Source organism: Ailuropoda melanoleuca, chromosome 8 (genome assembly GCF_002007445.2).
Source record: "Ailuropoda melanoleuca isolate Jingjing chromosome 8, ASM200744v2, whole genome shotgun sequence".
NCBI lineage: Eukaryota > Metazoa > Chordata > Mammalia > Carnivora > Ursidae > Ailuropoda > Ailuropoda melanoleuca.
This window is the reverse complement of record NC_048225.1, coordinates 4,198,892-4,224,461: the sequence shown is the minus strand read 5'-3', so window position 1 is coordinate 4,224,461 and position 25,570 is coordinate 4,198,892. Positions and strand designations below refer to the sequence as shown.

The window sequence follows — 25,570 nt, the reverse complement described above, 5'->3', positions numbered from 1 at the left end:
GAGGGTTCACCAGTAAGTCTTTCATGAGTGAGGAAGGCGAACACAAGAAACAGAAGGGAATGAAGGACGTTGGGGGGGACAGTGAGGAGTTTCCAAAACGAATGTTTTATAGACAGAGATAAGCCCGTGAGCGAGGCTGAGGGTAAGAGAGAAGTGAGGGTTACAGCCGAGGTGGTGGGGCGTCTTCCGAGGGCTGGGGTGAGGGCTCTGCCGTGCACTGCCTTTGATCATGGCCACGTTGCTTCATCTCTGTGAGGCTGTTTCCTGATCTGTAAAATGTAGAACAAAGCCTCCCATGCAGACCAGTAAGAATTAGAAATAACATGAAACACAGTGTCTGGTACCTTGTGGTATTCAGTAACTGTCAGTTGTTATTTTGGCCACTCACTCTTGGTTAACGGATTTTGAGTATTTTTCTGACTTTGGCTAACACCCTAGAAGGAATAGGGCTGGTTAAGTGTCTTCATCCAAACCTGTCACCCGTTGTTTTTAAAGGGAAAGTAAAAAGACAATACAAGGAAAATATATTTTATTTAAGGATTCTAAAGCACATAGTATCCCCCCCCTTCCATGTATGTTCGTGAAGCTAGGAGCCGTCTTACAGTGGTGGCATCAAATCAGGTCCACCAGGCTGACGTCATTGGTACTGTCTGCATATACGGAGCGTTGTTACGGTTCCAGATGACGTGCCTACTCAAATACAACCCTAGTTACTTCGATAAACCATTTCAAGATGACCTGAAGAAAGATTATGAGTCATAGTGATTGTTTGCAAACGTTCCTTTGTCCATGTTTTGGTAAAATCCAGACGTTTCAACATTCAAGCTTGCTGAGGAATGGAACTTGTGGTCACAGAGGACGACACAGATGAGGACTCAAGGATAACAGTAGTTTGGAAAATGAGTTAAAAGAGTCTTAGCCTGAACATGAGGAACTCTTAAGACTAGCTTCACCCAATTATTTTGCTTCTACTTTTTTTATGGGTGTGCAAAGTGAGTGTGATTAAAAAATGTGTATTTAAATAAGTGTAAAGAAATATTTTGGTATTTGTTACAGGAAATTCTAAGAGATAGGAAAGTGTTATGCTATGGTTTAATTGCTTGTGGTTGTTTTTTTCCTTTCTTAGTGGTACATGAAATAATCATGCATCTTATAATTTATGGAGTCTTAGAATTTATGAAATACAGTATTTTCCCCCATCGTTTGTAAAAGAGAATATAAGTAAACAGATGAAGCCCCGAATAATATTGCCAGGTTTACAGGATATTCTTAGTGTGACCAAATGCCGTGGGAGGCCAAGGGCAAAGCTGCAGAGTAAGGAAAGTCTATCTTTGATTTTGGCTCCTTTTGTTCTTTCTCAAATGGAAAAGCAGGTCAGTACAATCAAAGGGCAAAGGATTCGGAGTGCAAAGACTCAGGTTTTTAGTTCTTGCTTCAATAATTGCTGGATTTTTTAAAGTTGTGTGGGTCATATCACCTCTGCGTTTTCTCTGGGGGAAATAATATACTTGCTTTGTGTTCCGTAGAAGCTGGTTCCATAAAAACACGTTTGTAAAGCTCTCTACAATATTAGTCACTGTTAAACGGTCCTTCTTCTTGTTTAACAGATAAAATAGGAACTCGGATTGATTTGTCTGGAGGAGATAGGGTGGAGGGAGATTAGTGTATTGTTATCTGTTCACACCCACAGTCATATGCTAGGACTGACCACTTAATCTACAGGCTGTATGTGGCGCAATGTCTTAATCTCCAGGAGTTGGAGGGATAAGGAGCTGATGAATGCATTCTCAGGAGAAGACTGATAATATTTCTAAGAGGTGCTCCCTGATTTCCTCTGCTACTCAAATTAGGGCTTCGCTTTGCTAAGTTTCCTCCTCCCAACCCGGCATTCTCACTGTTTCCTTCTGGCTGTTGAGGAGTCCGGGGTCCCTGCCCAGGGTCCCCGCCCCTTCCTTGACCAGTTAGTGCCCTTGCTGGGCCCCTACCACTCCATTGGCTCTCTCATGAGGAAGACGTGGTGTTTTTGCTCAGTAGCTCTTATTCCCTTGGAGCCAGGCTTTCTGTGGCTTCAGTCGGTTATACAGCTAATATCGTAAAGTAGACTTTAGAAATCATTTCATTTTAATAAAAATAATTACCTAAAAACAATCTTGAAGCAGACTTTTTTTCCAGTCTTAAAGAAGTATTAATGGAAGTGGGGAGATATTGTGCAAAGGGTATCAACTTTCAGTTATAAGATTAATGAATTCAGGGATCTAATACAGAGCACGGTGATTATAGCTAACAGTACTGCGTCGTGTACTTGTTGGTAAGAGAGTAGATCTCAAACGTTCTTATCACAAAAAAGAAAGGACAACTATGTCTCTGAAGCGAGATGGCAGCTAATACTATGGTGGTAAATCAAAGCAAGGTGTTACGCATCTTTAAGTTGCAGTGTTCTGTGTCAGTTATAGCTCAATAAAACTGCAGGGGGCGCTAATGTGAGACTTTTAGGTCAGGTGGAAAGAGCATGGTGCCTTGGTCAGTGTTGAGGAATTAACTTGCTGAGGAAATAATGCCTAGAGTCTTCCACCAGCTTATTATAAGCCTTCATTTAGTTCATTTATACCTTGAGTTAATCTTGCCTCAGGGAATTTAAACATTTCCATTAAACATAGTTAATATATTCATGTTGTTTAAAATGATGGCTTTCAAATGGGCTAACTCTAAGGCATAATAAATAAATTTTCTACCCTGACCCACAGCACACATAAATGTTCATGCACGTATGTAAGGTACACATAATTAAAAGCATAATAAAACTTAACCCTACAACTCACTAAAAGATTGGGACCAGCAGTTTAAAAATTTAGCACTGATTTAGAAAATAAGTTCTTTTAACCAACTTGATCAGAAATACATTCGATAGCCTACAAACTTTGTGGGAAAATAAGTGTTTCAGAAAGCATTACAGTGCTAAAGTGTAACAATCTTAGATCACAGTCGTCTGTGACTATCCCACTTCTGAATTTTCCGTTCTTGCATTACTTTTGTCTCGGGGACTAAACTTCTACACGTGATTTTGTAGCAGATAAATGAGAGTAAGGATATTGTTTTTATAAAATCTAGTTTATACTTTCTATTCTCTTTGATCCTCTCTTGGGCTTCCTTCTTACTTACCTTTACTTAAGAAGTGATTTCTGGATCCATTTGCCTTGTTCACAAATGAGTCCTCTCTCTCTTACATTCTGTGTGAGAAAAGTCATCCATCCTCAAGTCAGAGCTTGAAGGATTTCCTGCTCCCCATTGGTTTTTCACGAAGTGTAATCCCATTAAACATTCCGTGGTTAGGGATAACATATTTTTTTCCCTTCAAGGAAGTTCATCATCATCATTTTTGCCTAAGTATGTTGTTGGTGGTATGGAAAGGCAATCATAGTATTTGATATTTAATATCATAGGTTAAAGACTGATTAAGTATTCTATTTTGCCATCATGAACAAGTTCAGCAGAGGTGGATAAATGTCTTATGAAGCTAACTGTATGTACCTAAAATTGAAGAATGTAAATACAAAAGTATACCATTTTGATTAAAGGAGGTTGTTTACCCATTTAAGGAGTGACCTCTCTTCCTTATCACTTTAGAATAATATGCTTGGTTAAGCCAATGTAGAAAATACAGAAAGATGGCTTCTGGGATTAAAGTATACATAGGCACAAGAAGATTACAATCTAGAATAGGAAGCAGGCTTATAAAAATAATGAAAGTACAATGTGATCAATGAACCCGTTGAAATACGTACAGAGTACAGTGGTACTAAATGTCATGAGAGAAGTGCTCCGAAGACGGGTTCCTTAAGCTGGATCTTGGAGGAATGTAGAGGGAAAATGATTCCAAAGGAGAAAATGGGTGTGAGAAACTATCAAGCTGTTTTCAATCTTCCTAGCCCTGCCACAATTAACTGTGATGATTCTGGCAGGTATGACACCCCCTAAAATTATAAAAAGAGCTAATTGAAAGACTCATTGAAGGAGTCATTTTTTTCCCCTGATGATTTTACAATGATTGGCTGGTTTGTGTCATCGTAGAAAATGGTCTCTAATTAAATTTTACTGAATTTCTAAAGGTCAGTTTCCACTAAATGACTGTGTATTTTTTCCCTTTGGTTTCCTCAGCTAAGTCTCTCCCTATGACAAAAGTAAGACCTTTTCACCTCTCAGTTTCCTGGCACAGCTGGTTGTTTGCAAAGTCACACACCCAGCCCAGAGAAATGAAAAATCGTTTTAGTCATTCAGTTGGCAATGCTATTTATACAAACAGGTTTGGAACACTACGAGGATTTGAAAAATATGCAAGATCCGAAGTTGCAAAGCTTGGAGTTGGTATCGTTGTAGTGTGGCAGTAGAGTGCACACCAGTTCTTCCCTCCTAGCTTCAACCCTGACATCTAGGTTATCAGGTCTTAAAAAGAACAGACGCATTTCTAAAAATATGAATTTGTGGTAGTATGAGATTTTATTTGCTTCTTAAATGTCTGTTAGAATGCAGATGTCATCAGAGACTTTATCTCATTGTATTTATTCCTGTCTCTTCAATACATAGAACCTTGTGTAGCATATATTAAGAACTCCACAAGTATTTGGTTTGTGAATGAATATATAAATGAAATAAATTAATACTGAATGAATTATATCTTTTCTTCTAGCAATAATACTATTTATAAATAGGAAGACACAGCTATATTTTTCTCAAAACCAGGGGGGAAGGAAGTGAGCATTTTGTGATTTTTTTAAACATTGCAATTGAATTTCAGGTATTTGGTTCATTTATTCATTTAAAATTCATTGAACATTTACTGTTGCTCACACAAAAGTAAATAGACACAGTCTCTCTTCTCATGGAATGTAGATTTAGATGGGTGGCAAATGTTTATACAAGTAAGTGCTATAATTTTGAATCTTGGTATTTATAACATTTACATTCTCAGTTTCAATTATTCACTAGTGAGTACAGAGCAGGGATACGTCGTAAATAATGTTTTCACCTAGACGTATATTTAAATCACCCATGCCACAGGAGTTTTCAGTGAGCTTTAATTGTTCACCATCCACACATTCACATGGCATTTGTTCTGTCTCCTTTTTTAAAGTTTTTTTTTTTAAATTTAAATTTAAATCTTTTAGGGGGGAGTGTCAGAGGAAGAGAGAGAATCTTAAGCAGGCTCCATGCTGAATGTAGAGCCTGACACAGGGCTCAGTCTCACAACCCTGAGATCATGAGCCAAAATCAAGAGTCAGATGCTCAACTGACTGAGCCACGCAGGTGCTACCCCCTCTTTTTTGGGGGGGGGCAGAGGGAGAGGGAGAGAGAGTTTCTCCTTAAATAAACATTTTCAGGAGAAATTATCTGATACTCTAATATTGTGAATTTAGGGATTTCCGAAGATTTGTTTGGATTTTCAAAGAAATGCCCTCTTTATCTCTTCAGTAAAATGTTAAGAGTCTACTATTATTTATATATGGGCAAAGTAGAGGCGTGTACCAGAAACCAAGGTAGCGGAGAGGATGGGATGATAAACTACGGCTAGTGAAGGGTGGGAAGAGGGAGGTCAAGAGAGCAGGGAAATCATCATTAGGAGGTCATCTGAAATGATTATTGAGGATTAAATAGAATGAATAGGAATTTCTCAGGTAATTGAGGTAAGGACAGTACACGCAGAAGAAATAGCATATACAAAATCCCAGAAAAGCAAAATTATTCAGTGAATTTAGAAAACAACAAAGCACAGAGTGTTTTAAGAGCAAAAATTATTAGTATCAGATGAAATGGGACCATTGTTGAGGAGCCAGGCCATTAAAAAATATGAATTCTTTGCAGAGGAGTTTGGATATTACTCAGGGGGAAGTTAGGAGCCATGGGGAGATTTTAATTGGGGAGAAACATTTTCAGATGAATGTCTTAGAATGTTTTAGAAAGTACCATTGACAGCTATGTATTGGAAGATTGAAGAAGAACCAGGCTACACACAGGTAGACAAGCTAGGCAATCAACATGTGACAGTCCAGGTAAGAGAATGACAGCCCCAGCTAAGGTAGGAACAGCAGGAATGGGGAAGAGAAGCCACAAAGAGATAGATTTCTACGTAATTTCAGTGTACCACGTCTAGTTTCTGAATAGGAGTTGTTTTTCTTTTTAAGAGATCTGTGATATTTTTTTTCCGTAAGTGTTACAGTATTTTTTTTTCTTCTTGTTGAATTCTTTTAAAATGACTGCGGCAAAGGAACAATTCAAAAATGTGACCTTAGTGCTGTGTTTAGTAGATTGAAAATTCTTCTGAGGCTTAAGAAATTAAGAATGTCTGTGGTTTCCTTCCAAGATCAAGAGACGAAGGTCATCTAATTGAGAAGCTCATGTCTTCCATTGCATGTTCTCATCTTGCAGATGTGGGAAAATGCCAGTGGCTGGGTTTTGTTCGCCAGATTCAGTGAGTCTGGTTCAGGGGACTCTGAGCAGGGGAATTCTCCAGATGGGCTTTCTCAGGACATCTCTTGAATTTGATCTTCCGTTGTCAGAGTGGGTCCCTGAGTCTTTGCTCACCACAACATGGATTTCCTTCCTACCTGCCTTCTTCTTTCTCCAGAACTTAGGCGGGCTGTGCTAAGGGACTGACTCTTATTTTGACAGGTTTTCTTTATTATCAAAGTCCCTTTTCTTTCATTGCTTCAAACTTCATTACTTGACTCCTCATGTGTCACCAGCTCTTGGTTTTGTCCTGCCATTTTGCTCTGATCTGCAATTCCTACATATGTCTGCTCTACTATTTCAGACTCTTGACTTGGATTCAGATCCTTGATTTTACTTTGATTACGAATCTTTTAAATATTTTTGTTCTTCAAAATTATTTAAACAGCTCTTTTTTTTTTTCTTCCCCCATGCTTCACTGGTCAATCTACCAAAGCCAAGCCTTCTAGAACTGCTTCAGAGCTGATATATCCCATTCAAATCTAACTCACCCTTAATGCTCCCATTCAAATCTTCATCCCACCCAAAGGAAAGTCTTCTTTCTTCTTTAGCCCTTATTTCAATCCATTACACTCAGCACACTAATCTAGAGTTTGGGGGCATCCTGCCCTATAATTCTCCTTTTATCCTTACCTGCATTCATTCACCAAGTCCTGTCAATTGGCCACCTACATGTCTTTCTAACAGGCTTCTTCTTTCCATCACCATCATCACTCTCACATTTCACTAAGAACTCCTTTTGCCTTTGTTGCTTAGCCAAAAGCCTGAAATCATTTTCCGTCCTGTAGCCCATATTAATACTCGAAATCAGGGATATATCTGCTAATGTACAACTTCACTTTTGCTTGTTTACCTAATACACATTTATCAGTCACCTATTTATAAGACAGACATGATTGAGTCTCAGTCTCTTGATGGCTTTCTGAATCACATCAAAGGTCCTTAAAATGCTTAAAATCCAGTCTGTTCTTGCCTACCTATTGAAAAAATGGGAATCATACTGAATAAGATATGCTTTTATTTGGCTTCCCCCCCCCCCCAGAATTGCAGCATCGTCCATGCATGGCTATATAGAAGGGACAGAAACAATCTGATGTAAGAAGCTAGGGCCCACTGCTGTCACTGTGATAGTCACTGGAGATTCGGGCACTTAATTAAACATGCAAATGTCTGTTACCAACTACCTCTTAAGTTCATAATATAAATTGGTAACTTAACATTTCTGATATTTGGTTCAGAGTACTCTGAAACATTTCTAACTCCTTTCAGTGAGAATATACTCTTCATTCATATTGTGACAGAAAGTAATTACCTATTGAAATGTGTTATTTTATACTAAAAAATGATATTCTACCATGGCTTGATTTTTTTTTGTTTTGTTAATACCCTTCTCTGATTAAAATAACTTTAAAATACATATATGTTTAAAATTGCAGTCTTTGGTATAATTTTGGTAATTGTAGGATATCTGTGTCCTCTGCCATACATCAAATAGATATCACAGCCCCATATTTTAGTGGCTAGTGTCAATAAGAAGGTAGGTGTTGGCTGCATTTGGCTGTGTCCTTGGCTCCTGGTTACAACTCTCACAGGCAACCCTTAGATTGTTCCACAGAGCAAGTGTCTTTGCTCAGATATGCTCACTTAACCTGACTTAGTTACTTCTGTTTGCTCACGTGGTTGTTTTTAACTTTGTAGAACAAGTAAAGTGAAAAGGAATGGAAGACTACCTTAGGCAAGTTTCTGCAAATTATTCTTTACTTAAATCCATTTTTTAGGGTATTTCTTTTATGAAGAGGAACAGTTGAAGAAAACAAAATACATTTCAAATATCTAATTCAGAAGGCATAGTAAGATTCTGAGGTGTTTAAAGAAATGATTTATTCATATTTCACTTCAATATTTATTGAGCCACTACTATGTGCAGGAATGTTCTGTTAGTTGCTGGGCTGTACAGATGAGCTAGACAGATACTATCCTTGTCTTCCCCGATTTACCACCAAGCAGAGGAGATACATAATGAAAAAAATTAATAAAAAGTAATAACTGTTAGTGGAAATACAGTGACTATAGTTCATGCCAGGGATACATGTCTTCCCGATGAAAGGCTACCTGGGAGAAGTGATGTATAAGTTGTGGGCCGAAAGATGAGAAGCCATCCAGATAGGTCAAGAATTCTGGAAAGCAGAGGGTGAAGCTTATTCACAGGCATGGGGCACAGGTGATATGGGGTCTATGAAGATGGTGGGAGTTACCCCAGAAGAGTGGGGGAAGGGAGTCCAATCAGGTAAGACCCAGCAGTAAAGGCCCAGGGGAGTAAAGCAGCTTGGTATTTTTAGAAACCTGTAGGTGACTTGGTACCATAATATATCAAAAGATCTCTCTCTGTATTTTAATAGTTTTATAAAGCCATACATTAATAAACACAAAGTAAGAATCAGAAATCCTTTTTTTTCTTTTAACTAAAATAATGGTTTAGTTAAAGCTACAAGTTCTTATCCTGCATTTCATGTGTTCAGAAAATGGGTTCAGGGGCACCTGGGTGGCACAGCGGTTAAGCGTCTGCCTTCGGCTCAGGGCGTGATCCCGGCGTTATGGGATCGAGCCCCACATCAGGTTCCTCTGCTATGAGCCTGCTTCTTCCTCTCCCACTCCCCCTGCTTGTGTTCCCTCTCTCGCTGGCTGTCTCTATCTCTGTCAAATAAATAAATAAAATCTTTAAAAAAAAAAAGAAAATGGGTTCAAAACAAATCCATAAACACCAACTGTTCTATGTGTGAAGAGATTCCTTACCGTTAACATTGTGGGCATCACACACGCACACACGCATGCACGCACACACAGACACACAGAACTGGTCTTCGATGACTGCTTTGTATAGATTCTTCATTTATCAAGTTCCCTTTTTGAAGAAAAAAGTTTCCTACTTGTTTTTCTTTCGCTGGCTTGGATGGCATCAGTGCCATGCTAATTAGAAGTAAATATTGCAAAGCCTTTCATTTCAAACCTCAAGGCTTTTTCTCAAAGCCCAGGTTAAAAGCAGAGCCCTAGTTAAATCAGATGACTTACTCTAGTCCATGGGCTCATTGACTCGTGAGAATCTATTATCCTTGTATTTTGGATGAGAGAACAGCCTCAAAAATAAAAACATCACAGCTGGACTGAAGCAGCCGTAAAAGAACAATCTTGAGATTTCAGTAGTAATTTTAGCCCCAGTTGCTAAGCTTTTTATTTTCTTTTTGCAGCCATTACCTAGTTTCTATGCATTTCTAGACAGATTTGGGATGACCTAAAGATACTTATAAAGTTCTGGGCTGATGTTACTTTATCAATTACTAGACTAAAAAGACAAGTAGGGGCAGGATCAGATATAAAACAGGGATTCAAGGTGCCTTGTTTAAAAGACACTTTTCATTTGTGGTTTGCAAGTAGGGATGATGGATACGAAGATAAATAAGTATCCAGTAACTTGAGTGGTAAAAATATACTGTGGTAAGTTATTCCAGGAAGGAAAGGGTGACATTTGCGCTCAGCACAGAATCTCCTTTCATTCATTCTTCTGATCAGTTGACTTATTCAGTCAACAAACTTTTAAAGATTGCGTACTAAATAGAAAATTCCGTGGTAGATGTTGTAGACACAGACACGGTTTGAAACTGAAAGGAATGCTAAGGTCGTGGCTCTCAAATATTGGGGTGTCCATGCCTGCTTTGGGAAGCTGAGAAAGACGATGGGTACAGCATACATGCACATTGTAGGGAGATCTGTAGATGCCTCGAAGTCTACCATTGGACCCCTTGGGATTTAGGAATCCTGCTTAATGAGTTCTTCATTTCTAGTTTTGTTCATTGTTTGAATTTAGCCTCCCAACCCAAGGTTTATTTAAACTTTATTATGGGGTTAACTGTGTTTATAAAAAGTTTACCTTTAAAATGAATATTGGGCCAAATCTTCCAGAAACATCCAGAGAGAGCTATCTTGCTGACATTTGAAAGCCAACCTGCTCAGTAAAACGAGCGTGAGCGCCATCTAATGCCCAAATGGAATAAATGTTGGTAACAACCGTAGTAACACCAGGATTAGGGTATGTAACATTTGTAAAGATAAAAAACGTTTGTACATTTGTCCTTTTATGAGTGGAAGATCATATGATTTACGTTTTAAAATAAACTTTTTATTTTCTAAAACTTTTGGATTTTTGGCATCATTACAAAGGTAGTACAAAGTTCCCAAAACTCTACATCCAGTTTTCCCCCAAAATAGTATGGCACTATCAAATTAATAACCTGACATGGGTACATTATTATTAACTAAAATCTATAATTTATTCAGATTTCCTCACGTTTCCACTACTGTCCTTTCTCTGTCCCAAGAGTCCATCTACAATAGCATATTGCATTTAATGCTCACATCTCCTTAGGCTTAGTTATGATGATAGCTGTTATATTTGAATTTTATTGTAGCTTTCTGTTAGTTTGCAAAATATTTCTTGACAATTTTCAGACAACACTTTCCATTGTTTTTTTCCTTTGATAATACTGTGTAACTATTTAAGCAGATTTTATGGAGGCTTGTATAATTATAAATTATCATTGTGCATTTTTATCTCTTGTAATGATGAAAAAAAGATTGAGAAAGAGAAGTACCGGGATGTTATTATACAAAGACTAATGCAGTAGAAACTGTAAGAATTATGTTTCCGTTTGGAGTCTAATCCTCACTAGTTGCGTTCTTTAGCAGGCCGTTTACCCTTTTGCTTTAGTTTCCGTATTTGTGGAATAAGGTCTGTGAACCAGGAAATTCCCCAGCCCTTGCACTATGAGAAGATTAAAAAGATATTTTTCCAGCGCAAGTTAATAATCCTGATGTTTCGTATTGGCTATGAGTGAAGATTTATTATGTGCCTACCCAAGCCGATGCATTATCTCTATATTATAGATGACAAATTTAGAGAAGTGATTTGCCCAGGACCATTTAGCCAATAAGTGATGGGTCAGATTCCCAGTAAGACAACTTCCAGAGAGACAGCACCCCTTTCAGTACCCATAAGCCCGCAGTGCTCTCCATCCTAGCTGCCGTGCTTACGCTGGGACTCTTCTAATGACCAACACTCCAAGAGGAGATGGTTTCTCTTTGTAGTCCTATTGCCCCTAGCCATGCGAAACTCTGTAAAATGCTATATATGAGCCTGGGTCGCCGCCCACCCACAAACAGATGTGATGACCTCTCAAAGAAATCTTTGTCTCCAACCAGCTGAAATGCATTAAGTCTGAGGAGTATTCACAGTTCTACCCTATTTGCTAATTTTTTTTTAAAGATTTTATTTATTTATTTATTTATTTATTTATTTATTTATTTATTTATTTGATAGAGAGGGAACACAAGCAGGGGGAGTGGGAGAGTAGGAAGCAGGCTCCCAGCAGAGCAGGGAGCCCGATGCAGGGCTCGATCCCAGGACCCTGGGATCACGCCCTGAGCCGAAGGCAGACGCTTAAAGACTGAGCCACCCGGGCGCCCCCCTATTTGCTAATTTTTAAAAAGGTTTTATTGGGCACCTGAGTGGCTCAGTCAGTTAAGCACTTGCCTTCAGCTCAGGTCACAATCCCAGGGTCCAGAGATTGAGTCCCACATCAGGCTGCTTGCTTGGTGGGGAGTCGGTGGGGAGTGTGCTTCTCCCTCTCACTCTGCCTGCTGCTCCCTCTGCTTGTGCTTTCTCTCTCTCTCTCTCAAATAAAATCTTTAAAAAAAGATTTTATTTATTTCCACCCAGATGCCCCACTATTTGCTAATGTTTTAATTAAACATATATTTTTGTTGTTTTCAAAAGTGTTCAAGAGATACACAAGAATGTTGTCTCATGGAAGCAAGATGGAATATTGTGTTTCCTTTTCAAAACTGGAAGGTATTACGTATGTGTGTATGAAATGAAAGTATTTACACAGTTTTGGCTAAAACCATTTGCTGGGAGAGAGTAGGGCTTTTGGAACTTCTTGGCTCCTGAAGGATGGATAATTTGTTAATATATCTGTGAAACTTAAATGATGTTCTATACTTCTGGTTCTCAACTTTGGATGCACACTAGCAACTCGAGAGATGAAATGTCCCAATGCCCACATCTCAATCCAAACTCGTTAAATCAGAACCTCTGGAAGTGAGAACCAAAACAGCAATTGTAAAGCTCCCTAATTGATTCTACTGTGTAGCCAATAGTTATATATTGTAACGCAGGACTTTAATCGTTACTTTCCTTTTATTTGGGGGGTAAACTTGTCCATGCCATCAATTCTTATAAATGAGAAAGGTATGGCTTACAAAAAGAGGATAGTTATTAAAGGTTAATAATCAAACTCATTAAAGTTTTTTTTACTTAATACATCTATCAAGTGCATTTTTTCTGTCTGAGATAAAGAACTTTTGAGACATGAAATGAACTAAATTTTCCCTGAAGAAATTTGATTATCAGCATTAAGAATGGACATTAAAATATAATATATGCCATTTCCTCATAGAGGAACTTTGTTTTAAGTAGTATCTAAGTGGAAAATCATGTATTTGCAAATTTTATTTTTAATTTTTGTAACATAGTAATTTTAATACCTAAAATTTTGAAGGTGATACTTGTTGACCACATGTATATTTTTTTCTTAAATAAGATTTCTATCTTTCCTTAACTTTGTAAGATTTGAGGTTCCTTGAAACAAATAAAGTCTTTCTGTCCTTCTTGTCTTCCACAATGCCCAGCAAATGTTTGAGATTGAATTGTTACATAAGAACCTTTGCAAGAGAGAGAGGGGTATGAAGGGAAAGGAGGAGATGGGAGCTAAGGAAGGAATGGGGAATGGGAAAAGGGCAAACAAATTCTCACATATTGTGTTTTATGATTCCTTTGAGGTATGAAAAAGTAGGGGTTATTTTCTGTTCTTTGAAATTGTGCATTTCCCAGGTTCCTATTAAAAGGGCTCAAGCTTCAGGATATTTTTGTTGAAAGGAAAATAATTCTATTGGCTGACTTTGGTCCTTGGTCTTGAGAAAAAGATATAAATAAATAGATAAAAATATTTAAAATAGAAATAAATAAAAGCATAAATATAAATTGTTTACCATTTAGATGGATTAATTTATAAATAGATAAATATACACTCCTTACTATTAGAATTCTTTGCTAAATCCCATTATCCCATTTCTACATATTTAAGCTTTTTTAAAATTATTTTTTTGAATATACAATAACGTAAAGTTTCTTTTAGACTAGAAATTTGCTCCAGATTATCTGTTAAGATCTGCATTTTGACAGAAAATGATTTACATCAGTTAACAGAGAGAATTAGTAGCAATATTTTTTAGTGGTAGTCTTGAAATAGAAGCTTCTAAGAGCTTTGAAGTTTTAGCAATTAACAGACTTTGTGGGTTAAAATTGAAGCCATTAACAAGGAATGCCTTTATGATATTAGAAATAAGTTTGCATCTGTGCAATTAAATAGCAAAGATGTATGTAATACAATGATTTGATTAACATTAAGAATGTGATTAGTAGAGTGTTTCCTTAGCATCCCTGGTTAGATAACCAAAGATTGGATGTTCCTTGAAGAAAAGGTTTTGAATTCTTTTCTGCATATCAGAATGAAAATCAAATGCTGGTAGAAAATAATATCAATCACTTTCTCAAATCTCTAAAATACTCTTTTTAATTCTGCTGTTAACCGTTATCATGATGAGCAGCTCCTTATGCTTTAAATTATAGCACTACGTTAAGTGATGCTTCAACTGTCTATATTTCTGGCACAAAATGGTATGTTTCTCAACTGCTGAATTATATGTTGGTTATTCCTAAATATATGCACATTTAACTTAAATATGTCAGTTGCTTTAAATCAGTTTCTCCCTTGGAAAAACAATTCTTTATAAAGCATTTTCTTTTTCTGCACAAAGGTAACTTTCAGATTCAATGTAGAGGCCTTAATAATAACTCTCCTACAAGTCAAATTTAAATTTCTTATTAGTCATGCAGTGTATTTAAATAATCACATACGCAATGGTTAGTGCCCCATGAGAAGGTGGTGGTGATGAGCCGTATTGCTGAATCCCCTCCCACTCTCCAGTAACATTTTCAGTGGTTTCTGCTGGAGGATTCCAGGTGTGCCTTCCTAATCATCTTTTGTAAGGTCTTCTCTTTTCCCATCAAAAACACATAAACGAGATTACAAACTCACCTTCTCCCCTAACTCTGAAGTATCAATTATTTGAAATTTCACCATTTTATTTTATAGAAGTAACTATATTTCTTGTGTCTGAAATTACAGGTCACCATACCAATGATGGGAACCATTTTTTTTTGTCAAATATTTTCTGTAAATTGAAACTTATCTATGAATGGTACTTCTGTGATGTTTAAAGTAAACACAGTAAGACGTTTGGCCCAAAGTGCTATTTGTCCAAGCATATTACTTGAGAATGTGACATTTTGACACCACCAGTTGGAGACTGAGTCCCCTGATAGAAGGAAAAATGCCACTTATCTACAGAGATTATTTCTCCGTTTTCTTGCACATGGGGGAAAGAAGGAGAAATTGTAAAAAAAAAAAAAAAAACTACATAGTTTTTATGAGTTGATTATATTCTGCCTAAGAATCTTGACTTCAAATTAGAATTTGAAACATTAATTGAGGGGTGCCTGGGTGGCTCAGTCGTTAAGCGTCTGCCTTCAGCCCAGGGCGTGATCCTGGTGTTCTGGGATCAAGCCCCACATCAGCCTCCTCCTCTGGGAGCCTGCTTCTTCCTCTCCCGCTCCCCCTGCTTGTGTTCCCTCTCTCGCTGGCTATCTCTCTGTTAAATAAATAAGTAAAATCTTTTTAAAAAATTTAAAAAATAAAACATTAATTGATATTTTCTTGTCAGGGAGATAGTGGTTATTAATAAAATAAGACAAAAATGTGAAGATAAATTTCATTTATTTCATTTTATTAGTGAAAGGAATATTTTATGATAAAGCTTATAATGCATGTTAATACTGGTAGAAGGATGAAGTATTGTTTCCCTCCGTGTTTCCTAACCATGCAAATCATGATTTTAGTGTTCTGACTATTAAAACAGCTAATTAACTATTTTTAGCAGCTTAAAATCTTAACTATGTGAATCTAAGAATAATACTTACACGCAAACATGAGTGAAAGTCTAACTGGCTTTTTCTACTAGAAGTCCTTCTTGTTTTTTCTACTATAGACCTTCTGTTTTAATTTGGAAATTCTATCTTGCTCAAATAGGACTATTTTAACACAAACCGGTATTTGTTTAACAACTTGCTGGCTCATAACTCATGTTAATCGTGGTTTCAGTTTGATTTGGATGTTGAGGAATTAGTAAATCTGTTTACTGAATTATAAATGGATGCGTAGTATCGTTCTTGACACCATAAGCAGTGTGATGGGTACCGTGAGGCATGGGAAGGGAAGTGACATTTTTGTAAGTGCCTACTATGGACTAAGGGCTCTTTTCATTGTGCTCCTCTGGACTTTAGTTTGTAAAATGAGGAGCCGGACAAATGAACCCGTGCTGCCCTCCCAACCCGAAGATTCCTGCTTGACTAAACCATGGAGAGTTTTGGCTAACTGAGGTTGAACTGTATAAGCCTTCTGTTTTTAGGAGTCGTGGGAGAAATGTTCTCTAAAAATGCAGTTTATGTGCCTCAACTGATGAAAGATCAGTATTTCGAGAATAACTACATCTTTTGATAACCAGGGACTCTGATGTTTCCCAGAGTTGTGTAGTATTTCACACTCATAGGTATAGGCGATGGGGTAACAGATATCCTAACCTCAGGATAGATGATCCAAAAGTTACTGTGTTTTTCAGTAAATCCCTAGGACAAACACTATTTTTTTTCATGAATGTTCTCTAAATAGTGAAGTGTGGTGTTACACATCGAAGCTTTGATCTGATTAATGCACATATATTATTTGCATGTGTGTTGGTCTACTAAGTATCTGTCAGTTGCCAGAAGTCTGTTTAGCGCAGGGTTTCTCAGACTCCGCAATACCCATACTTTGGACTGGAAAATTCTTTGTTGTGGGGAAGCTGTCCTGGGCGTCTCTAGCTCCACTGAACAGATGCCCGTAGCAACTCCCCATCCCAGTTGTGAAAATAAAAAATGCCTCAAGACATTGCCAGATGTTGACTGAAAGGTGCAAATGCCCCCAGTTAACAACCACTGGTTTGGTGCAAAGCACCCCTCTTTAGTTAGGACATACTGGGCAGATAGATGCCAATGTTACTGACTGGTTTAATTATTTAAATAATGTGAAATCTTTTCAAAGTGAATCTAAATTCCTCATTGAGAGTTAAATGTATCTACTTTGTGTAACTGCTAGATGTTCTTGACATCTTCTGACTGAGGCAAGCATTACTTCTGTATATAGGCAATAATTCCTTGGAAATCTCAATAAGTTTGTCAGAGGAAATGCAAAGGAAAACAGTCTGATGATTCAGTTTGTAAGTTCCCAATGGTATCTCCTTACTTCCAGGATTAAATAATTCTCTGAGTTTTGTCATATTATATGGTAGAGACAACAACAAATTTGTACTATTTGTGTGGTTATTGTTATTTTTGTGCATGTTTCAAGTGGCCTTTTAAAAGATAATTTTTTTTAAATGACCATTTCTCCATCCGCGTGCCCCTCCTCCCCCCGCAAGGATATCAGGGTTTTTATCATCAACATTTTTCAGGTTATAATAATTCTCATTTTATAATCTGGTTTAAAAAACCCTCAGGTCTTTTGAAAGGAGGCATTGGTGAAACCATATAAGCCTTCTGCATAGTTGGTGTGGGGTGTTAGAGTCTTTTTCTCAAATAAAAAGCACAGAATAAAGAGGCTGTGAGATGTGTCAATGTGATATTCACTTCTTTTTGGCTTCTGCTTAAAGGGATCAGTACAGTGATCGCAGGCCCAAACTGACAATCTTAGTATCTGAGGTCTGGGTGTTTTTCAGGAAAGCTTGTGTTACACAAAGGAGTTTAATATAAATAGGCCTTATAAAAGCAAAAAGAAACCTAAAGGAATATAATAATATTGCAAAATGCTTTGCTAACTTTAGAGAAAGGTGGTTTATAATTATCTTGATTAAAAGGACTATTATTTGTCAGAGGGTTTTTTTTTACCTTTTTAAACCCAAATAGATAATCATTCATCAGAAACAGGCCTACATTTGAAAGTTAGATTTCTTAAAAAAGTATCATCTCATTTCTGCTTCCGCTTAATATAGAATAACAGAGACTAGATTTATAATCCTACCTTAAACGATTAAAAATCTGGAGAAAAAATACAGTAGAACAGTCTTTATGACACTGGCCACTAGGCAACAGAAAACAGTGATCCTTAAGAGATAGGAAACAAATAAGATGAGACATATGATTACCCTGGTATATTGCTTTGGGAACATCCAGGCTATGGTGCAAGGAGAAGCAAACCAGGCGGTATCCAACAAACTCCTGGAGTGGAAGAGATGGAGCTGAGAGTCTGGGAAGATCGAAGAAGGTAGACGTCACAGACAGAGTCCTAGCAAGGAGAAAGTTGCACAAAGACCACCAGAGATCTTTCCAGGGGCCTCCTATGTGTTCTGCACAGCACTGACTATTGCTTGTATGTGAGAAGACTACCTGAGCCCAACAGGGAAAAACACCTGGAAGGATTAGAGGAAAAATTCCTGGCACTCACACAGGACCTAGAAAAAAAATGTCTATTCCCATCAGAAAGACTGGAGAAACTCCTAAATCATAGGCACTGGGTACAGGGTATTCTTGCTTCAGTAGTGGGGAATAACAAGCCCTACATGAAATACTGCTCAGGCCTTGCCCAACAAATCTTAAAAAGCAAGACTTGAAAAGAACAAATTATTTTCAAGTAATTTGACTGCATCCGTAGATAGAAACTCAAGAATATTTATAAAAATCTCAAAAACAAGGGCACCTGGGTGGCTCAGTGGGTTAAGCGTCTGCCTTTGGCTCAGGTCATGATCTCAGGGTCCTGGGATCTAGCCCTGCTCAATGGGGAGCCTGCTTCTCCCTCTTCCTCTGTCACTCTCTCCTTCTTGTGCTTGCTCTCTCTCTCTCAAATAAAATAAAATCTTAAAGGAGTATAAAAAAATATCCAGCACTCAACAAAGTCAAATTTATGATACCTAGCATCCAACCAAAAATTAGTAACATACTGTAAAGCTGAAAAATATGACCCATAATGATAAGAAAAACCAATCAAAATGGAAATAGACTAACAGATGTTAGAATTAGCAAAGTATTAAAACAGTTATTTTAATACCGTATTCCATATGTTCAAAAGGTATTTTGATAGCTGAAAAAGAAAAAATTTCCAAATTGAACTAGAGATGAAAATCACAATGTCTGAGATGAAACATGCACTGGATGAGGTTAACAAAAGATTAGACATTACAAAAGAAAAGTTTAGTAAATCTGAAGACATTACAACAGAAGTTATCCAAAATAAACAGAAAATATATTTTAAATGTATAAATTAGTCAACCATGGAAATAGTTCAAGTATCCCAATAGACATGTAATTGGAGTCTCTGAAAGAGAAGGTATTGGATAGAAAAAAATATTTGAAGAAGTAATAGCTGAAATTCTTCCAAATTTGATGAAAACTATAAACCCACAGATCCAAGACACCCAACAAACCCCACACGTAAGGAACATGAAGAAAACATCAGGAGAGATCATAACTAAATTTTGCAAAACTAGAAAAAACAGAAAAACAACCAGAAGATCCAGGTTTACATCTGCTATCATGAAGGAATGAAGATAAGCATGGTGGCTGTTTTCCTAGGAAACAATGCAAAGGAGGAGACAGTGGAGCAACATCACTAAAGTATGGAAAGGATAGAACTAAACTATCAACCTGGAATTCTATACCCAGTGAAAATATCTGTCAGATAGGAAGGCAAAATAAAGACTTTTTCAAACATTCAAGAGCTGAAAGAATTCATCATCAGTGGACCTATAGTACAAAAATTCCTTAAGAAAATCTTTTACGGGGCGCCTGGGTGGCGCAGTCATTAAGCATCTGCCTTTGGCTCAGGGCGTGATCCCAGCATTCTGGGATTGAGCCCCACATCAGGCTCCTCCGCTATAACCATGCTTCTTCCTCTCCCACTCCCCCTGCTTGTGTTCCCTCTTGCTGGCTGTCTCTCTCTCTGTGTCAAATAAATAAATAAAATCTTTAAAAAAAAAAAAAAAGAAAATCTTTTACACAGAAGAAAAATGATAGCAGATGTAAACCTGGATCTTCTCAAAGGAATGAAGATCACCTGAAAAGGCAATGTCATGACCTTTCCCCTGGACAGGAAGGGTCTATCTTGCCCCATCATGAGCTAGAACGTGGGGGTGCTCCTGATTCAGCTCAAGTTTCCCAACAAGGAATACGTGACAAGCAGGAGGAGGAACATAATGAGAAGGAACTGGTCCCTGAGCGAAAAGAGCTTCCCAACAGTCTGGACCACTCACCTGGAAACTGTTACTGGGAGACTAAGAAAAGTATACTTTTTAGGGTTTCTGTATTTTAGAGTATTACTGAGACTGCACATTGACCTTTATGTTATTTAAAACAATGATTTTTAAAGCTGTGAAGTTGTGCCTTCTATATTGAGATCTTTAATCAACTTAGAATTTTTTTTTTTCCAACATGAAGGGACAGTTGATCCAGTGCATCCTCATGGAAATACCATCTTCTTCTCACTCATCTGAAACGCCAGCTCTCACATATCAATCGCCTATTTATGCATGGAAGTCTTCCTGTGCTCTCTCTTCTGTTAGTCCATTTCTCTGTCTGTCCACCGGTATTATGATATCCATGCACTAATTAGATACATTTATACTCATAGAGAAAATATTCTTTCTTTTTTCTGAAACGTACCTTGATTCTTCCTGGCATGTTGAATTTCCAAATAAATGTTAGGATCCTTTTTTAAGAAGTAGATGAAGAGGTCTATTAAGAGTTGCAGCTCGATCACCTTGGTTTCAACCTGTCTTACTCACAGTTGATAACGACTGAACTCTCCAGTCCATGACAAGGGTTGGTTACAAAATGACTTCTTGTCTTCACAACTGCAGGGGCAAAAGCAGACATGGTGGTGAAGGGGTGACACATTACTTATGTCGTAGGCACCTAGGGGTCAGGCCTCTTCCTTCTCTCCTGCATTCCCCTGGCACTAAGGATACCATTTCCCGCTTGGTCAACATTAGCGTCAGTTGTTTTGGTGTAGACGCAACCTCCCTGCTGTCATCGCATCCGAGTGTGTATCAGCTGCACACGGAGGGCTCCTTCACGGCACGGGCCAGACTAAAGTTATCACATTCACAGAGTGTGCAACATACAGCACTTAATTTATTTTCCAGGGTTTTCAATAGACAATTCTTGACTGCCTCAAGGGTTAAATTCTCTAAAACTCCGTTTTAATAATAATGTTGAAGAATTTTGACAATTTATCAACCTTTATCACTTACTGTTGAAGGCCTACTTTGCTCTAGGTACAATAGTAAGTACTGAATATTCAGCAGAAAGGAAACAGATATGGATCCTTCTCTCATAGGACAAATAAAATAAACAGAAATATAAATATTTAATTGTGCTTAATTCTACGAAGGGAAAAATACGGTTGTGTATAAGAATAACTAGAGGGAGAATAATACATTTTTCATATATTAGAACATATTCTGTACAAAAGGAACGTGATTTGGCTTGTAATATAACCGGATTTATGTAGCAAATTAAACATAATTTTTCCTCTAGTTAATTAATTTATTCATTTATCCCACAGTACTCATGTTCATTGCCACTATAATGATCCAGATATCATGCTCACAAAAATGACCAAAACCCAGTTCCTGTCTTTGGGGAGATCCAAGTTCAGTGGCTTACAAAATTACCTTTCACTAAAAAAATTGCATACTGGAAGAAGGCATAAATGCATCCTTTTCATTTTTTCTGTTTTTAGATGAGGATAGGCATTCACTCGGGTTCCGTGCTCGCTGGAGTTGTTGGGGTGAGAATGCCGCGATATTGCCTGTTTGGAAATAACGTCACCCTGGCAAGCAAATTCGAATCAGGAAGTCACCCTCGGCGTATCAATGTCAGCCCCACCACTTACCAGTAAGTGTTCTCCGGCCTCCTCCCCTCCTCCTGTCTTCGGTCTGACCTTGAGCTAATACCCTGTCATTGGTGAGACCCTGTATTTTTTTCCCTTTGATCCTGTCATTCTCTAAGGTGGTAGGAGTAGATCCACCCAGTCTGAAAGGTAGCAATTGTGACCTACACGTTTAGGTGCACCCCGAGAGGGCGCGTGAAGAGACTGACTCGACTGAGAGGTAAACACCGGTTTGTCATTCCCCACACTCGCTGTCCTTCTGAGGTACACCTGTTTAAGCACAGGAGAACAAATGCTGAAGACCTGCATCCCGCCAAAGTCCTCACATTTTCAAGATGTTCCTCGGTCTTTATAAAAGTCAAAGGAATGAGGCAGACAAGACATTCTGTCTGCTTTTATTCTTTGGAATAATTAAAGTAAATAATGAATCTCTTAAGTTAAATATATACTGGGCACAGAGTAAAACTTCAAACTCTATTTATCTTAAAGGTCATATTTAACAACTCTACGCACAGAGCTGACAGCTGCACATATCTGTATTTTGTGCCTGGTAGACGCCCTCTCGCCCATTAGCTGCTACGCTTTCTGGGGCGGGAACCGTGCCTGTTTTAGCTCATCGTTATAGTTCCAGAACTTACAAAACATGCTTAACACATAATAAGCACTCTTTAGATATTTGTTGAATTAATGAGTAAATGCATTGGTAGGACGGACTTCTCTAGAATAAGACCGTATGACTATCTCTGATATGTGAGACTTTGGTTTTATGCTGGGCATTGGTGTGCAAGCTATTTGGTGCCATGATGTAGATAACTAGGAAATCGTATCGTAAAACTGTAGAGTGGCAATAGTGACATTGGGATTTTTTCTATTATTATATATTTTTTTATTGAAGTATAGTTAACATACAATGTTATATTAATTTCAAGGGTATAGCATATTACTTCAATGACTCTATACATTACTCCGTGTTCACGTGGTAAGTGTCGTCAATCATAAGTCACTGTAAGATCTTTTTATAATATTATTGACTACATTCCTCATGCTGTAGTTTTCATCTCCGTGACTTATTTTATGTTGGAATTCTGTACTTCTTTATCGTCTTTATCTATTTTACCCACCCTCCCACTCACATCCCTGATGGCAACCAGCCGTTTGTTCCTTGTACTTAAGCATCAGGGTTTTTTTGGTCTCCTTTCTTCCTTGTTTTGGTGTTTAGATGCCACATATAAATGAAATGCTATGGTATTTGTTCTCTGATTATTTAGTTTCATACGCTGTAGTGTGGTGCCCGGCTGGAGTGCCTCTCAATCAGATGGGGCCTCCAAATGTGGGGCGATGACTGGCTGGAAGTCCACGGCAGGGGAGGTGAAAGAATTCACCCCAGGCAGAACAAAGGAGATAGACGTTTGCTGAATACACCACAAGGGAGCAGTGGGCAGGGCAGCGAGGAGAGGCTGTCGTCCCGAGGCACTGGCTGAGGGCCGCATACGGAATTTCTCCCTTTTTTGGTCACTGTGCCTGGTTGTAAGCAGCCCTTTGGTCAGCTAGGGCCCTGGAGGTTTGGAGGTGGGGTGGGTCGCCTAATGGGCCTGTCTGTAGTCAGCCAGGGGGTCACTGTGATCCTTTTTGCATTTTGTTGCTAAAGCCTGTTTGCCTAAAAGCAGCCTCTATACTTAGGTCCATTAATGTTGCAAATGGCAAAAGCACATTCTTTTTTATGGTTGAATAATATTCCATTATATATATATATACAGACATATATATACCCCATTATATACATATATATATATGTATATTACCCTCCCTCCCACTGTATTTTGTGCCTGGTAGACACCCTCTTGCCCATTAGTTGCTATGCTTCCTGGGGCAGCAATCTATCTATCTATCTATCTATCTATCTATCTATCTATCTATCTATACACAGACACATATATACACCCCATGTTTATCCATTCATCTGTCGACGGACACTTGGGTTGCTTCCATATCTTGGCAATTGTAAATAATGCTCCCATAAATATAGGGGTGCATATATCTTTTCGAATGAGTCTTTTCTTTTTCTTTGGGTAAACATCCAGTTGTGGAATTACTGGATCATAGGGTATTTCTGTTTTTAATATTTTGAGGAAACTCCACATTATCTTCCGCAGTGGCTGCACCAGTTTACATTCCTACCAACAGTGGCAAGGTTTCCCTTTCCTCCACATCCTGACCAACACTTGTTATTTCTCAGCCTTTTGATACTAGTCATTCTGACTGGTGTGAGGTGATCTCTCATCATGTTTGGGTGTTTGTTTTGTTTTGCTGGGGGGGGGGGGGGTTTGTCTGTTTGGCATTTCCCTGATGATTAATGATGTTGAGCATCTTTCCATTTGTCTGTTGGTCATCTTTATGTCTGCTTGGAAAAATGTTCAGGTCCTCTGGCCATTTTTTAATCAGTTTATTTTTGTGATGTTGAGTTGTATAACTTCTTTATATATTTCGGATATTAACCCTTTATCAGATCATTTGCAAATATCTTCTCTCATCAGTAGGTTGCCTTTTCATTTTGCTGATGGTTTCCTTTGCTGTACAAAAACTTTTAATTTTGGTGTAGCCCCAAGTTTATTTTTGTTCTTATTTCCCTTGCCTTAGGAGACATATGTAGAAAAATGTTGCTAAGGCCAATGTCAAAGAGATTACTGCCTATGTTTTCCTCTAGGAGTTTTATGGCTTCAGGTCTCTCATTTAGGCCTTTAATCCATTTTGAGATTATTTTTGTGTATGGTGTAAGAAAGTGGTCCAGTTTCATTCTTCTGCATGTAGCTGCCCAGTTTCCTCAAAAATATTTTTTGAAAATTCTGTCTTTTCCCCATTGTATATTCTTGCCTCTTCTGTCATTGATTAATCATCCATATATGTGTAGGTTTATTTCTGGGTTCTATCCTGTTCCATTGATCTGTGTGTCCTTTTTTGGTGCCAGTACCATATTACAGGTTTTCAAATCTGAGATTGTGAAACCTCCAGCTTTGTTCTTCTTTCTCAAGACTGGTTTGGCTATTCAAGGCCTTTTCTGGTTCTTTACAAATTTTATTTGTTCTAGTTCTATGAGAAATGTCATGGGTATTTTGAAAGACATTGCATTTAATCAATATATTGCTTTGGGTAATATGGACATTTTAACAATATTAGTTCTTCAAATCCATGAGCATGGTATACTTTTACGTTTGTTGTTTTATCTTCCATTTCTTTCATTAATGTTTTATAGTTTTTAGAGATTAGGTCTTTCACCTCTGTGGTTAAATTTATTCCTAGGTATTTTATCCTTTGGTGCAACTGTAAATTGAATTGTTTCCTTAATTTTTCTTTCTGCTACTTCGTTACTAGTATGTAGAGATGTGACACATACTTTATATTGATTTTGTATCCTGTAACTTCACTGAATTCATTTATCACTTCTAATAGCTTTTTGGTGGTGTCTTTAGGGTTTTCTGTATATAGTAACATGTCATTTACAAAAAGTGACAGCTTTACTTCTTCCGTAACAATTTGGATGTCTTTCATTTCTTTTTCTAGTCTTATTACTATGGCTTGGACTTCCAGTACTATGTTGAATAAAAGTGGCAGGAGTGGAACCCTTGTTTTGTTCCTGATCTTAGAGAGAAGGTTCTCAGTTTTTCACCATTGAGAATGATGTTAGTTGTGGGTTTGTTATATGTGGCCTTTATTACGTTGAGTTATGTTCCCTCTACACCCACTCTGCTGAGAGTTTTTATCATGAAAGGATGTTGAAAATATCAAATGCTATATCTGCATCTCTTCAGATGATCATATGGTTTTTATCCTCTTGTTAATGTGATGTATCATAGTGATTGACTTGCACATATTGAACCACCATTACATCCCTGGAAAAAAACCCACTTGATCATGAATGATTT

The 25,570-nt window shown here is 37.8% G+C and overlaps 1 protein-coding gene across 1 annotated transcript in view; it reads left to right on the top strand.

The window, feature by feature from the left end:
• GUCY1A2 (guanylate cyclase 1 soluble subunit alpha 2) overlaps positions 1 to 25,570 on the top strand; it is a 291,079-nt gene that overhangs the window by 213,389 nt on the left and 52,120 nt on the right. The window contains exon 6 of the mRNA XM_034665615.1: positions 21,501 to 21,655. Within this exon, the coding sequence (XP_034521506.1) occupies positions 21,501 to 21,655 (155 nt within the window). The remainder of the gene's footprint in view (positions 1 to 21,500; positions 21,656 to 25,570) is intronic.